This window comes from Pundamilia nyererei, unplaced genomic scaffold (assembly GCF_000239375.1).
Source record: "Pundamilia nyererei isolate P.nyererei 1_Seehausen unplaced genomic scaffold, PunNye1.0 scaffold00056, whole genome shotgun sequence".
In the NCBI taxonomy this organism is placed as follows: Eukaryota; Metazoa; Chordata; class Actinopteri; order Cichliformes; family Cichlidae; genus Pundamilia; species Pundamilia nyererei.
Genome location: NW_005187457.1, coordinates 221,781 through 236,403, shown reverse-complemented (window position 1 = coordinate 236,403; position 14,623 = coordinate 221,781). Strand labels below are relative to the sequence as shown.

Here is a 14,623-nt window from a genome sequence, read left to right as displayed (position 1 = left end):
GTCTCACTGCTTCTGTTCTCTCCCGCGGTGCACGAACTGGCTCTTGTCGCTCTCGCCACCTGACTGCCGCTACGCGTCTCTAGTCGCTGGTCATCTGCCTTTTCTCCGCTGATCATTTCCCCTTCCCAGTCGCTGGTCATCTGTCCCCTGATCGTCTCGCTTCCTCCTCCTGTGAACACCAGCTCCAACCCTTTTATGTGTCATTGAGCACTCTGTAATTTACCTTTCCTTTCCTCTCCAGGTGTGTCCAATTAGTAAAAAACGGGGGAAAGGGCGGAGTCTCTCCAGGACAATTTGCCAGCAACTAAAACATGCAAACTAAATAAAACACTGCACAAAAATATAACTAATGCATGCAATATAAAAAATAAATATGTACACTTCACATTAAAATACAGCACAGCAAAACAACGTCCGTCCTTCCCTGGATGACATATGTATGCGGTATGTTTGTGTTTTTGCGGCTGAACTAACAAAGCTCTGACCTTGGCATTCTCTCTGCTGGATCTTGTTGCAGGTGGAATGCCGCAACTACATTCGAACCCTGCACAGAGTGAATGACTCTACAATGTATGTGTGTGGTACAAATGCGTTTAGCCCGACCTGTGATTATCTGGTAAGTGTGGCTTTAAGAGTTAAGAGTTTAGTTTATTGCCCCCTTGTAAACTGATGCTAGTAACACTTGCATGAGATCCATAAAGGAGATCCACATGAAAAGCTCCTTCCTACTGAAGATGTAGAAGTTAATTTTTTTTCTTTTTTGTAACTCAGTGACTCCACAAAACAGTTAGATGTTTTTCTTATATCCAAATACATGTGTACTCAGTACTACAGTGTAGAAGGGACTGCCTTAAAATAAAGTACAGTACTTACTATAATGAATGAAAACTGTGGCATAGATTTCCTCATTTAATGTACGTGTGTTTGGATGCACAGTTTTGTTTTTATCCGTTCCCATGTTGATTTGTTTGCAATGAAAATGATATCACTCGTCTTACTTTAAAGGGAACCTGTAATACTCATTTCCAACTTCATAGTTTATTCTTGGCCTGTACTAGTGCAGCTCTGGATGACCTTATCTTACACTCTTAAACAAGCTCCTCTCCCTTTAACCAGCTTTTATTTCATTGGCTGCCCCTCACAAACAAACAATGTGAACAGCTGGTATATGGTACACAGCTAGGGTGGTGTGTCTTAGATGACCATATTCAGAAAATCTGCTCTCACTGTTTGAAATGTAGGGTTGTTGAGCAGCCAGTAGCCTACCTGTAGATATGCTGAACTTGCATCCACCGCTGAAAGATTCTAGACATAACAGAGCAGAAGGCAGTGCAGGGTCTGCTTTAATTCAAGCAGTAATAACTGGGATTGAATTTTGTTAAGCTTTATGCTGAAGTGTTGCAAATGGGCACGCTTTGAGACATTTCTCTCCTGTCATCGTCAGTTAAATTTCCTTCCCCTGTTGTTGGTGTCTTGGAAAACTGTTTATTTTGGCAAGATGCTGAAATTTCAGAGGACTGAGCAGTCTTGGCTGCATCACAATGGGGTGTTAAACTGTTGCTATGTGAACCTGCAGCACTATGATAATAACAAACGAAATAAATAAAGGCAGATAATATGCTCATTATGTATCCTCAGACTCTGGAAGAAGATTTTAAGAGAAACAATTAAAGTGATTCCGGATATGAGTTTTGAAAACCCATGTAAAACCCTTTGTTTCGTTTGGACACTTTAGCGAGTTATTATGCAAATGTATGCAAGTTTAGTTAACTGCTTAAACATGTGAACAAACGGTAAGCTTCCAGTTCCAGTCCTCAATCTCAATAAAACACAGCTTTCTCAACTTCTCTCTCTTTGCTTGATCTCTTTCTTTGTTTCTGACAGACGTTTGCTAAAGGACAGCTGACGCTGCAGGGAAAGCCGGAGGAGGGGAAGGGCAAGTGTCCTTTCGATCCCTTTCAGAGATACTCCTCCCTCATGGTTGGTGAGTGTCTGAGGCAGACACAGAATGAAGATTTGATAGTTGTGTGCAGATTTCACTTCACACACTAAATAAATAAGAAAAATACCGCTCGGAGTATATTTGCTAGAGCTACCTGCTCATTCAGCATTCTCTGTACGATTTGTCGAAATGCCAAATTTTTCTGTATACAAATGTGATGTTGTTACAATTTAAAGTGAATAATGGATTTCCAGGAATTTTCACTCACCTCTTTTTCCTGTCTTACAGGAAACGATTTGTATTCTGCCACATCCATCAACTTCTTGGGCTCTGAGCCTGTTGTTCTGCGCAGCTCAAACTTGGCTCTTCGTACCGAGTTTAAAAGCTCCTGGCTCAATGGTGACTTCCTCTCCCTTCTTTTTAAAATTTTATAGCACCCCATGAACATTTTAGCGTTTGTGGTGCTGTTGACTTCTATTTTCGTTTGCCTGTGTTCAATTCAATTTGTTCAATTCAATTCAATTTGTGTTTTCAGAGCCAAACTTTGTCTACATGGATTTTGTGGATGAGAGCTTTGATAGTCCCGATGGTGACGACGACAAGGTGTACTTGTTCTTCAGTGAAAATGCCATAGAGTACGACTTCTACAGAAAGGTTTCAGTGTCACGAGTGGCCCGTGTCTGCAAGGTAATGAACACAGTCTGTTCAAAAGCCTTGGCCTGTCTGACACAGGTCTGGTTGTTGTTAAAGGCAATACGCACACACATCACAGAGTGCTCCATATCTGTGTTAAAGGGGGATATGGGCGGCCAGCGGACACTGCAGAGGAAATGGACGTCGTTCCTGAAAGCTCGCCTGGATTGTTCCCTGTCTGAACCCAGCCTGCCCTCCATTGTCCAGGATGTCTTCCTTCTCAGACACAAGGACTGGAGGAAGAGTGTCTTCTATGCTGTCTTCACTCCACAGTCGTAAGTGTTTGCTGACAAATCCAGTGGCTCTTATTGCTCATGGCGGGTGTTGGCTTTGAGGAATGTTAGGAGTATCCTGAGCTTTTTAGTTAACACACACAAAAAAACTACCAAGTCTGTTGCAACTAGTATTTTGTTGAGACTCAGCTGATACGAACTTGTCTCAGTGTGTTGTTTGAATTTCACCTAAACTTGTTATTTTGCGTTTCCAGGAGCTTATCCCAGAAGTCGGCTGTTTGTGCATACAGCGTATCTGCTATTAGAGATATTTTCAATGAGGGAAAATTTAAAACCCCTGTTGCTGTGGAGACGTCTCATATTAAATGGGTGATGTACACCGGTGAGGTGCCGGTCCCCAGACCAGGAGCGGTGCGTTTACAGACTTTTGTTGCATGCAGAAATTCAATTGAAAAACCAGATAAACGCAAATAGATGTGGAAGAAAAAAAAATCTAAATTGCAGTTTTTGTGTTTCAGTGCATCAATAACATGGTGCGTAAAATGGGGATGAATCGCTCTCTGGACCTTCCAGACAAAACGCTCCAGTTCATCAGGGATCGTCCTCTAATGGATGAAGCAATTCGGCCACTGACAGGAGGCCCGCTGCTGATCACGAAGGGAGCTCTGCTGACTCGGATTGTAGTGGACAGCGTGCAGGGCCTGGACGGAGAGAAATATAACGTCATGTTTATTGGCACAGGTAAAAAAAGAGCTGTGTTTTTCAGAAAGGCCCCTTTGGAGTACTGCCGGTGTTACTTGAGTTTTATTTTTAATGTTAAACAGTCACTCACATAAAATTCTTAAAATAGTTCAAGTTTAATATTCAATACTGCAGTTTTAAATGAATTCATAACCTTTTAAATGGCTTTAAAACTTGACAGAAGGAGAAAAGTAACAAAATCAGATATCAGAATAGCAAATTTAGAAACTGGCTTTTGTTTCTGGGTGAAGCTTAGCAGCTGAAAAAACATACAGTGATCCACATAAATTTTGTTTGAGGACTTAATTTTCCTAATTATGCTGATTAAAAAGAGATTCGTTTATTGTACTTGGGAAAGAGTTTGAGCACTGCAAGTGGCTCCCTGACACACAATTACAAATGTCCTCAGTGATTATGTTTCTCACTAAATCTGATCAGAACTTATCAGAAAGACTGAATTATGCAACTTTAACGCAACTATATTGTCGTTATAATGTAACTAAAGGAGGTGAACATATTAGTTTCCATTAATTTAGCAATAGATTTTAACAATATGACATTTGTCATATTGTCATATAAGTGTTTTCTAGTTATAAGCTTACCATTAAAAACTGATGGCACAGTTTTTCCCCTTTATAAAGGCATCACCTGCACAACACCTGGTTGGGCAGGTGACCCATTTGCTGAAGGTGGCTGCAGGTGCCTGAGTTTGAGTCCGCCTCACACCATTTCCTGTGTGTCTTTTCTATAGTCCCTACTTTGCCCAAAGCAAATCTAAAACTGTTGCAAAAGCAGAGACCAAAGTAAAGGCTTTTAAAGCAATAAATATAACTTGGTTAATCATTAGCTTTTTATGATTTGTTCTAAGCAGCAGAGTCATCAAATGATATGGGTAAATACACTTGTGTAAGTTACGGGCTCTGCTTTTTGTCTTTGTAATAGGAAACGGTTATGTTCAGAAGGCTGTGAACTATGACGGAGAGATGTTCATCATCGAGGAGGTTCAGCTGTATGAAAACCACGAGCCCATCTCTATCTTGCGCCTCTCATCCACTGAGGTAATATATAATAACAAGTCCATTATACATGTTTTGTCATCATCACAGTTTACGGTTGTTTGCTGGGGTTTTGGTTGGGAGATACTGTTTAATATCTTAGTTTGAATATGTCATCACCTATTTGCCACTTACAGGCAATAAAGAGGCTTCAGTTGTGCTAAAGGTGAAACACTTTTAGTCTTTTGATATTTATGAGTCTTTATGGTTGTGCACTTATAGGGTCAAGTGTATGCTGGTTCAACTTCTGGTGCAGTCCAGATGCCGGTCAGTAACTGCAGCCGCTATGAGACTTGTGTGGACTGCATCCTTGCAAGAGATCCGTACTGCGCCTGGGATTTATCCACCAAGCAGTGCTCCTCCGTCAACACTTTGTCCCCCTCCCCACATACAATACAGAGTCTCAAGAAGGGAGATGTGTCACAGTGTCCTCCACTAGGTACTTTAAATTCAGTTGTTTTTATTTAGTGTTAAATCAGAACCCAAGAAAGCACAAGGGTTGTTTGATTGTAGAAATAACAATATTATAGAGAGAACCCCACTGACACCCTTTGATCAAGCGTGTGCTGACATGGCAGCAGTTTTATGAGCATGAATTAACCTTGCGTTTGTGTGTTTTTAGATCCAGTGACAGCTGTCGAATTAGTCCTCATTCCAGAGAACAATATCCAGCTGTCGTGCCAACTTCACTCTAACTTGGCTGTGGCCGACTGGCGATTCGGTAACCACACACTTCACTCCAACAACAAATACTACATCTACAGTGGCGGTCTCCTCATCCTGAGTGCTTCTGAAACAGACGCTGGCCAGTATGTCTGCGACTCAGTAGAGGAGATAAACGGACAAAAATACAACCAGACTGTGGCGGTTTATCATTTACAGCTCTACTCTGACCCGACAACGGGGATCATCCCCACCTTTGGCACAGAGGTGCCAAGTACCACAGAAGCTATTCACAAAACAATACATTTGACACCAGATCCAGTGCCAAGCCATAACATTGACAAACCGTCGTCTCCTGAGAGTCAAAACGACAGTGGCAGGATAACTCATCTACAGGTGGCTGTGGCCATGCTGTCCCTGATTTGCCTCTCTCTGATGGGAGTCATATTTATGATCTGGAGCCGTGGGCACTGGGAGTGCTTAAAGTTTGTACAGCGGCCCAGTGAAAGCGAGACGAGAAGGCAGTCAACCGAGTACAGGCAGATCCTGAACAGAACTTCAGAGGTAAAGCTCCTGGGGCCTGAATCCGGGAGACCTTGCAGTGCCAATAATAATCACCCTGCTGTTGACTTCAAAGGGAATGGGGAGCATCACTTCCCACCTATGGCCAACATTTCAAGTCTGGACGGTCTGGGATACATAAATGATGAGTCAGAGATTTGACTCTGCTGAGGTGTAGAATTCAGTCTGAGGCAGGACTCGTGCACTAATTATCTTCCTATAGGTGTACTCCCACTGAGATTCGGTTCCTATAAAGGCATTATAAATTCTTTTGATTGGTGTCCTGTTTCCTACACTGACTATCATTTCCATATTCTTACCAGGCAGCTCATGTCCTCTAAAAAGATATTTAACTGGTGGTTAATGTTTTTATATGTATTTTTTTTTTGTATAATGATAAATTGTGAATAAGCTTTGTGCAATAGATTGTGTACAGCCAACACCTTTTCTTTTTGGACTATTTATTTGTAAATATAGTATAAAAAACACTGGACATGTAGCATTTTGATCATATTTTCAATGATTTTTAATGATTGATCAGTTGTCTGTATCACTATTTTATTTCCTGGTGGCCGTAAAAAACATCTTCTACATACATACCTCTATTTTTAAGCATAACCCCCACTAATATAACAGTTGGACCTCTGTCTTCAATAAGAAAAAAAAAGAATTTTTATATTTAGGGTGAACTGGGGTAATTCTTTTCTTTTTTTGGGTGTGTAGCTACATTTCTGATTCCAAGCATACTGTACACTTAATAAGAAACAGACAAAAATGTCATTGTAATGTCAAGGGTGGGGGTGTACATTTCTGTCAGTGAAACAACTCAGAGGTGCAGCGTATCCAAGAGTTTCGGTGTCAAACTTTGAAACATGCTGCCTTGCTCATGAAAGGAACTTTGAGAGTCTTGTCATGCACTTATGAATCAGTAAGTCAGTAATGTCTCACACAGTCGGGAAATGTATTTGAAGGCAACGCACAAAGCCACTGCTTCCAATATTAATGTTTCCAAAGGTTTCATATGGTTTGTAGGGGAGGAAAACATCATCATTAACACCACATGCTCAGTTTGTTTTGGACAAAAAGTCAATTGCAGTGAAGCCCCCCGAATCTTCTCTGTGGTTTTCAGTTTTGGTCATTAGCGCCATTGCGCAGAGACTTTTATGTTTCATCAAGTTCTGTACAACTGTCTGTATGAGAGTTGAAATGGGTCTCTGCTGAATTATTAAACAGCAGAATTGTATATGGATGTACAATATCAGTAGTACAAAGTAATCATTCAAACGTTACCTGTGCATTTGAATATTTTTTTTATTTTTAAAAAAGGGTACAATTTGTGTGTGTGTGTTTTTTTTTTTTAAAAAAAGCACTAAAAAAATCATCCCAGCTATAACACTGCCAACTACTGTTATACATTTTATAACAATAAAGCTACAAGACTTAAACGGAATTGTTTACATCATTCAGAAATGGCTTTTAGCTGACCTCTCTCAGGCCCAATTTTCCTCCCAACATTTAAATGAGGCTTCTTCTCTTACATCTGCCTTTGAGTTATTGTGTGATCCTTATGGCAAATATTTATTTGCCTTTGTGAAATGCATTGTAATACTGTTCTTTGGTCACAGTGGTGCAGTGGTTAGCGCCATTACTTCACAGCAAGAATTTCCTAAAGGTGCTTGTGTGGGTTCCCTCCCACTTCCTCCCACAGTCCACTAGGTTAATTATCAATTCTTGGTCATAGTTGGTCATAGGTGCAAATAATTGTCTCTCTTTGTTAGTCAAGCAACAGACTACTGACTTTCTAGGAGGTGTTTAAGTTATTAAAATTAGACCCCGACCTATTTATTGGAAAATTGACATTATTTGCTGATAGATATTTGCTAATCGGTTAGTATCTATTAATGATGGCTCAAAACATGAAAGTTAAAAAAAGAAGACACGGGAGTTGTTATGAGTGTTGACATTGCACCCTGGTGGGCAAACTATGTAAAGTGCAACTTCCTGTTGGCAACCAATGTCTTCAGAATTTACAAATACAACAATTTGAACTAAGTAGTGGGAGTGTAAACTAGTAAATTCATGTAACAAATGATGGCAAAATCTCTTTTTTTATGCATCTGAAAGAAAAAGGAAATCAGCTAATGTATCCAAATATTGGTATTAGTTTTAAACATCCTGTATTGGGCTCTATTTGAAAAGCTAAAGCCAGGGTCCCCAACCCCAGTCCACGAGGGCCGGTGTCCCTGCAGGTTTTAGATCTCACCCTGGGTCAACACACCCGAATCACATGATTAGTTCACTACAAGGCCTCTGGAGAACTGCAAGACATGTTGAGGAGGTCGTTTAGCCATTTAAATCAGCTGTGATGGATCAAGGACACATCTAAAACCTGCAGGACACCGTCCCTCGTGGACTGGGATTGGGGACCCCTGAGCTAAAGGATAATAGTGTTGCTGAAATGAATTCATCAGCAGTAAAACTGTAGGGTGAAATATTATCACTTTTCAGGGTCTTCTTGTGAAGCAATAGCTGCTACTTCTGTATGACGAAATTCAGATTAGTTGAATTTAAGAATAGTAGGATTGCAACATGATGAGCTTTACTGGAGCAGATTTCATCCAGAATTTTAGGATGTCAAGAGATACTTTTATTCATACCCCGAAGCATTTCACTAGTGTCTCACAGCAAGAGAGTGAAGTCAGGCAAGAAATGTACAAGCTCCACAAACTGACAGGACTGCTTGCAAAAAAAAAAAAAAAAATCAGACTGGCATCTGGTTCAAATCACAGCTGAAAAGCTCATTCTCTATGATTTTTGGTGTTCAGACTATCAAAACTGAACTGATATACATGAGTTTGCTTGCAGTTTAAAGAGAGCATAAAAAGTATATATAAAACTCAAGTAAAAAGATTTAAACTCACTCTATATTAAAGTAGCTGTGGCAGAACTGACTCATTTTTAAGACTTTCAACATAAATCGAACAATTACATGTATTTTTATGATAAGCAGGAACAGGCAAACACAATGTGAAAAAGAAGATTTATTGAAATGCTGCAACAGTGTTAGTTTAACATATCCATTTTATCAGTCACTTATCAAATATCAGAAAAATCAAAGTATTAAATTTGGCAGTTGGCCATAAAGGGCACTTCAGTATGTTGAAAAGAAAAAAAAATAGTTGTGTATCTATGAGGGAGCAACCTTTCTTTATGACAGTGCTTTTACTTCAAACAAGCTTTATCTGGATCAACGGTGTTGCATTACCAGCATATATGCATATTTCTTTAAAAAAAAAAAAATAAAATCCAATAATTCCTCAGTCATGTCTGATATTAGACTATGTTTAAACAATTTGTTACCACATCTGCATGCATTAGTTCACTCAGCCAGCGGTTTGTACCAGTCTTTACTGTCTACATCACATCCGTTCATTTGTAATAAGAGAATCGCCTTCATTCAGAATCCCACAGCAGGCTGCATGCAACACAGTGTAGACCCCAGATGCAATAACTCAGTCTGTCTGGGAGAAAATTGAAAGTTGCTGGAGGTTTGACAACAGCTGATAAGGTGCTGTCACTGCAGGGCACTGACCACTAGAAGCAAACAGTGTAGCTTTAAAACAACAGGAATTGTGAAATACTGAGGTGGAGACACCCAGCCCCCTCCGTCGTAAGAGTAGAAAGTGTTTTGGCTCAATGATAAGTTGCACAGAAGAGTTGCTTCACTGAAGCATCCAGTTTTACAAAAAAAAAAAAACAACAACAAAAAAGAACAATTAGAGTGTTTTTTAAGGCAAAAATCAGGTGTTCAGGGTTTTTTTTTTTTAAACATGCAAAAATCTGCACACAACAGTAAGGCGCATTTCAATACATCACAGGCAAGCGTGGACATATCAAGCAGACCATCAAAAATAAGCTCAATTAATGCTCAAAAACCTAAAAAAAAAATAAAAAATAAAAAATAAAAATCCCCAGTTTGCACACTGTCTTCTTGCAAAAAAGAAAAAAAAAAACAAAAAAACCCTGCTCTTCAGCATACCATTATTTCGAGCATGCAATTCTGGCAATATACAAAAACAATCCTATTATAGAGGTCTATAAGGCACACATCTCTCACACACTCTTGAAAGTGTTCACTCTTTTTCCAATTGAGTCATTCGTTTTATGGACTAGATGTAAACAAAGCTGAAATGGAATGGTATAATCTAAGGATAGTCCTCTACCACATGTGTAGAGGCTTTCTGATAAAACTCTGTCCTCTCATAAAACACACCTGTATACTTTGAAAAGTAAGGGTTAAATAAATGGCGTTTTTGAAGTGCTTTCTTGAACATTGGTTAAACTGCCAGTTATCTGTCTCCCCCTAGAGACGATTCTTAGCCATCACCAGTGACTGTTGTCAGGATAGCTGGGCACCGCCGTAGGGTACTGTGGCAAACTTGGGCCTTGGGCAGTCTGAGCGACGGCGTTAAGCCCCGCTTCCCTCACCGTGGCACTCTTCCACATCCCGGTGCTCCACTCTTCCTGAGCTCGCTGCATACTACCGCCACCACCACGGTACATTCTGTGCACCTGGAGAAAGTGGGTGTGTTAGGTAGTTGTTGGTGTGCTTTGGTGTCTGCAAGGAACTGTGTGCACGTTGACCCACACAAAGGTAAAGGTAAGTGCGTGTGCATTTTCAGCATAGGCGTTCACTCACCTTAATGAGAACCAGTGCCATTAAAGCAGTCACCAGAGTGAAGAGCAGAGTTGTGATAAGCATCACTACAGCAGAGCCCACATTTTGGCTGAAAAACGTCACTGTTGCAATCCAGCCGCTTTGTTGTGTTGGTGAGGGTGAGATGGAGTTTTATGGGTTAGTGTATCAGACAGTATGCACTTAGCAAAGTGGATTTAATACAAATGCAATTTAAAGTTTTATTAAAAAAAAAAAAAAAAAAAGAGCCACGAAGCAGTGAGAACTGAGGCATAGCAACAAACAGCGCAGCAATGATCAGCTAACACATCGACCAAAAGTCTTATTATCATTACTTTTTATTATTACTTCCTCCATTTTTAAAGATTTTCTGGCCTGGTTCTTATATGGAGTGTTTCTTTTTACTGACGCATTCAAGGCGCTTTACACAGCTTGCCTCATTCACCCATTCATACAGACATTTTTCTACATGCAAGTGTTTTCTATCTAACATTCACACTCTGAAGAATGCATCAGAGAGCAACATGGGGGTCAGTATTTTGCCCAAGGATACTTTGGCATACAGATTGGAGCAACCAGCGATCAAACACCAATCCTCCAAATAGGAGAAGACTTGCTGAGGTTTAGCCACCCCTGTTTTCATGTTTTATGTTAACAAAAAAAGAAAAAAAGAAAAAAAAAAGAAAGAAAACAAGATACTACTTGACCTACACTTACTGACCACCTTCATGGTCATTAGGTACACCTTATCAGTACCAGGTTAGATCCTGTTTTGCTGTCATAACTGCCTTAATTCTAGGTGACAGATACAACAACGTCCTGGAAACTTTTCAGTTCATAATCGCATGATATCATCACACAGTTGCTGTAGATTTCTCTGCTGACCAACCATGATGAGACTCATTCCACGACATCTCAAAGTTGCTCTATTGGATTGAAATCTGGTGACTGTGGAGGCCATTTGAGCACAGTGAATTCACTGTCATTTTCTTACATGCTGTCATGCCAAATTCTGACTCCACGATCCAAATGTTGCAGTAAAAATTAAGACTCATCAGACAAGGCAACATTTTTTTCAATCTTCAGTTGTCCAATTTTGAGAAGCTTGTGTGAATTATGGCCTCAGGTTTCCTGTTCTTAGCTGGCAGGAGTTTTCCCTACAGTGGTCTTGCTACATCCCTTCATTTTTAACGAGTGGTTACTTTTCCTTTCTATCAGCTCAAATCAGTGTGGTCACTCTCCTCTGTCAGCAACAAGGTATTTTGATTCAAAGAACTGCTACTCACTGGATATCTTTTTGGGACCAGTCTCTGTGATTCTAGAGTTTGTTGTGTGGGAAAATCCAACGGTTTCTAAAATACTCCGACCGGTTTGTATGGCACCAACAACCATGCAACATTTAAATTTGGGGGCAATATAGCCTCAAAATTAAATCACTATATTTTTTAAGAAAATGTGCCACAATACTTCTGAAGCAGAAAAAAAAAGACACTGAACACTAAAAATGGTGAAAGATTTTCTATCTGGGATGTTGTAATGTGGCTTGGTCTCTTTAACCATTTGCATAACAGCTTCCTTTTCCACCATTTAAACTGGTCTCATGTACTTTGCCAAACAATATATAATCACGTCAATGATTTGCATCCATTTTCTGCTCTTCCAGTCTATACGCAGTTTAACTAGCTATGCACCAGTGACGTTTGGTTGAACCATTTGTTTACTTTTGGACTGTACACAGCTGCCAGCATCTCTTCTACTTGCCTGTCACCCTAGCCCAGTTGTACTCCACAGTGTTTTTGCCTCGAGTGTTGAAAGGAAGTTTGTTCCATTCAGCTGGAACAGGTTTCTAGCATATTTTCCAAAAGTATTGCGCTATGTTGGGGGTGTTAGAGCAGCTCCCTTTTTACCAAATCTTCAGCAGCAGAAATACACTTCTCACTGTCAGATATGTCACTTTGTTGTGCATGAGGGACATAAAGGCACAGTGTTGCTATAACGATATCGCGAATGACCCCCCCACCCGCCAAAATCAGCAGGTCATCTTGACCATGTTTAAATTAATTGAATGGCTGGCATGTGATTGGCTGATTAGATAAGTGCTTAAAAAACAGTTGGACAGGTGTACCTAACAATGCGGCCAATGAGAGTACAATGTCTCTAAAAACAGATCGATGTCAGTACTACATGAAACCGGTTTAGAAACACCACTTCATAAAAACTTTGCGAAATTTAAAAAAAAAAAAAAAAGTAATCCACAAAATTTAAACCACATTGTTATTCTGCAGCTCAAACATAAAAAAAAAAAAAAAAAAAAAAAAAAAGCACTTTCATTCTGTATTTACATACAACTGGGTAGATAACAGGCTAAAAATGGCAATTATTTTCAATTTTAAAACAGTTTGAAATGTTTCACCTCCTTATATGTTAACTTCATGATTTTTTTTATTGAACAGATGAGAAACAGCCAAGTGTGGTGAAAAGCACATTTTCCAGCTGCCTTGATCATCAGAGAGAAACCTTCATGACCCAATCCGATAAAAAAAACCCCCCAAAAAACATAAAATAACTAAATAAATAAATAAACAAATAAACTAGCAGCCAATATGTGTGGTGTTCAAAGCAGGTTTGGTTCAACTTACCATGTTCCCCAACCAGGGATGCCGACGGCCTGGATGAGGGCCAAGACACACTGAAAGAAGAAGATGAAGAAGAAGGCCATGAAGTTGAACGAGCTGTCAGCCCTATGAAGAAAATAAGAAAAGAAAATACAAAGATGATACAGTAGGAAAAAAAGCCCGAAGGTTTTCCATTTCTGTGGCAAAGTTGCTTCTTCCTTCTTGTTGGCAAGATTTGAGTCAAACTACCACACATACTTGCAGAGAAACATGAACAAGTCACAGAAAAGCTGGAAATGTTCTCAGTAAACTCAAAAGATGGGTGCAAATTCAAATCAGAAAACAAGCAGCACAGTCAGAGCTGATCAAACTTTTTGGGGGCTTGTATTCAATTCAATGAATTTTATTTATATAGCACCAAATCACAACAACAGTTGCCTCAAGGCGCTTTATACTGTAAGGTAGACCCTACAATAATACATACAGAGAAAACCCCAACAATCATACAGGAAGAAACCTCCAGCAGAACCAGGCTCAGGGAGGGGCGGGGCCATCTGCCGCGACCGGTTGGGTTGATTTCTGTCCGTTCTAAAGAGTTCATTCTTTGAGTATTAGGGCTGCATAAGAAAAGAAATATTGTCGATACTTTTGAGAAGAAAGTTGAAATTTCAAGATTAAACCGAAAAACTATTTTGAGAAAAAAATTCAAAATCTACTTCAAAGTTTTTCAATCTGACCATCTTTTTAATGTCCTTATCGCCACAATATGATTATGTGTTAAAAGAGAAATCATATTCTTCCTAGTTACCAAGAACGATTTTACTAACTCAGAGGGTATTGCAACCGTGGCAGTTTTGTCTTGTAACGACAACTGTAATCTCCACGTTTCGACTTTTTCCTCAAAATAGAATTGTGACCTTAATCTCAAGGTTTTGACTTTATTCTCAAAATTATGAATAATCTTTTTCTTTCAGTTAGATTTGTTTTATTTCACTTTTAAATACCAAAAAAGCTCACCTTTTCCGCTTTTATTAACTATTAACTAGCTTGTAAGTTAAAAGGCTTTTGGTCAATTTTCAACCAATAAATCCTTAAGATGATCTTGAAGACATCGGTGGATGGAAGTAAAATTTTAATGGATTATTAACATGACGCCACTCCACACGCTTAGAAAGTTTTACCATAATTTATGATAAACTTTTGAAGCCATCGTGTTTACAGAGAGTGAGACATACATGTGTAGCCCTGTCTGCAATTATTCGGGCTTGCAGTATAAAGAAAAAAGTCTGTTATAAAAAATGGTTAAAATATAAATAGTTGATCAAAGGTTTAAAATCATATGCTTTGGTACAAATGTATTTCATTTACAGTTAAGAGTCCAATAAATAAAAGGGTTTCATGATTTAGAGTTCATTTTCTGTGCA

At 39.4% G+C, this 14,623-nt stretch overlaps 2 protein-coding genes across 3 annotated transcripts in view; one reads left to right on the top strand and one right to left on the bottom strand.

Moving 5' to 3' along the window:
• The window catches only part of LOC102200018 (semaphorin-4E), an 18,181-nt gene extending 10,848 nt beyond the window's left edge, over positions 1-7,333 (top strand). For both annotated transcript variants that reach the window (XM_005733967.2, XM_013911124.1), the window contains exons 5-14: positions 518-616; positions 1,885-1,984; positions 2,231-2,341; positions 2,478-2,629; positions 2,738-2,910; positions 3,123-3,279; positions 3,387-3,609; positions 4,552-4,667; positions 4,887-5,103; positions 5,287-7,333. In XM_005733967.2, the coding sequence (XP_005734024.1) occupies positions 518-616; positions 1,885-1,984; positions 2,231-2,341; positions 2,478-2,629; positions 2,738-2,910; positions 3,123-3,279; positions 3,387-3,609; positions 4,552-4,667; positions 4,887-5,103; positions 5,287-6,050 (2,112 nt within the window). In that variant the 3' untranslated portion in view covers positions 6,051-7,333. The remainder of the gene's footprint in view (positions 1-517; positions 617-1,884; positions 1,985-2,230; positions 2,342-2,477; positions 2,630-2,737; positions 2,911-3,122; positions 3,280-3,386; positions 3,610-4,551; positions 4,668-4,886; positions 5,104-5,286) is intronic.
• Positions 7,334-8,911: 1,578 nt separating this feature from the next.
• scamp4 (secretory carrier membrane protein 4) overlaps positions 8,912-14,623 on the bottom strand; it is a 13,745-nt gene continuing 8,033 nt past the window's right edge. The window contains exons 5-7 of the mRNA XM_005733968.2: positions 13,224-13,325; positions 10,588-10,705; positions 8,912-10,460 (exon numbers count right to left, since the gene is read on the bottom strand). Of these exons, the coding sequence (XP_005734025.1) occupies positions 10,272-10,460; positions 10,588-10,705; positions 13,224-13,325 (409 nt within the window). The 3' untranslated portion in view covers positions 8,912-10,271. The remainder of the gene's footprint in view (positions 10,461-10,587; positions 10,706-13,223; positions 13,326-14,623) is intronic.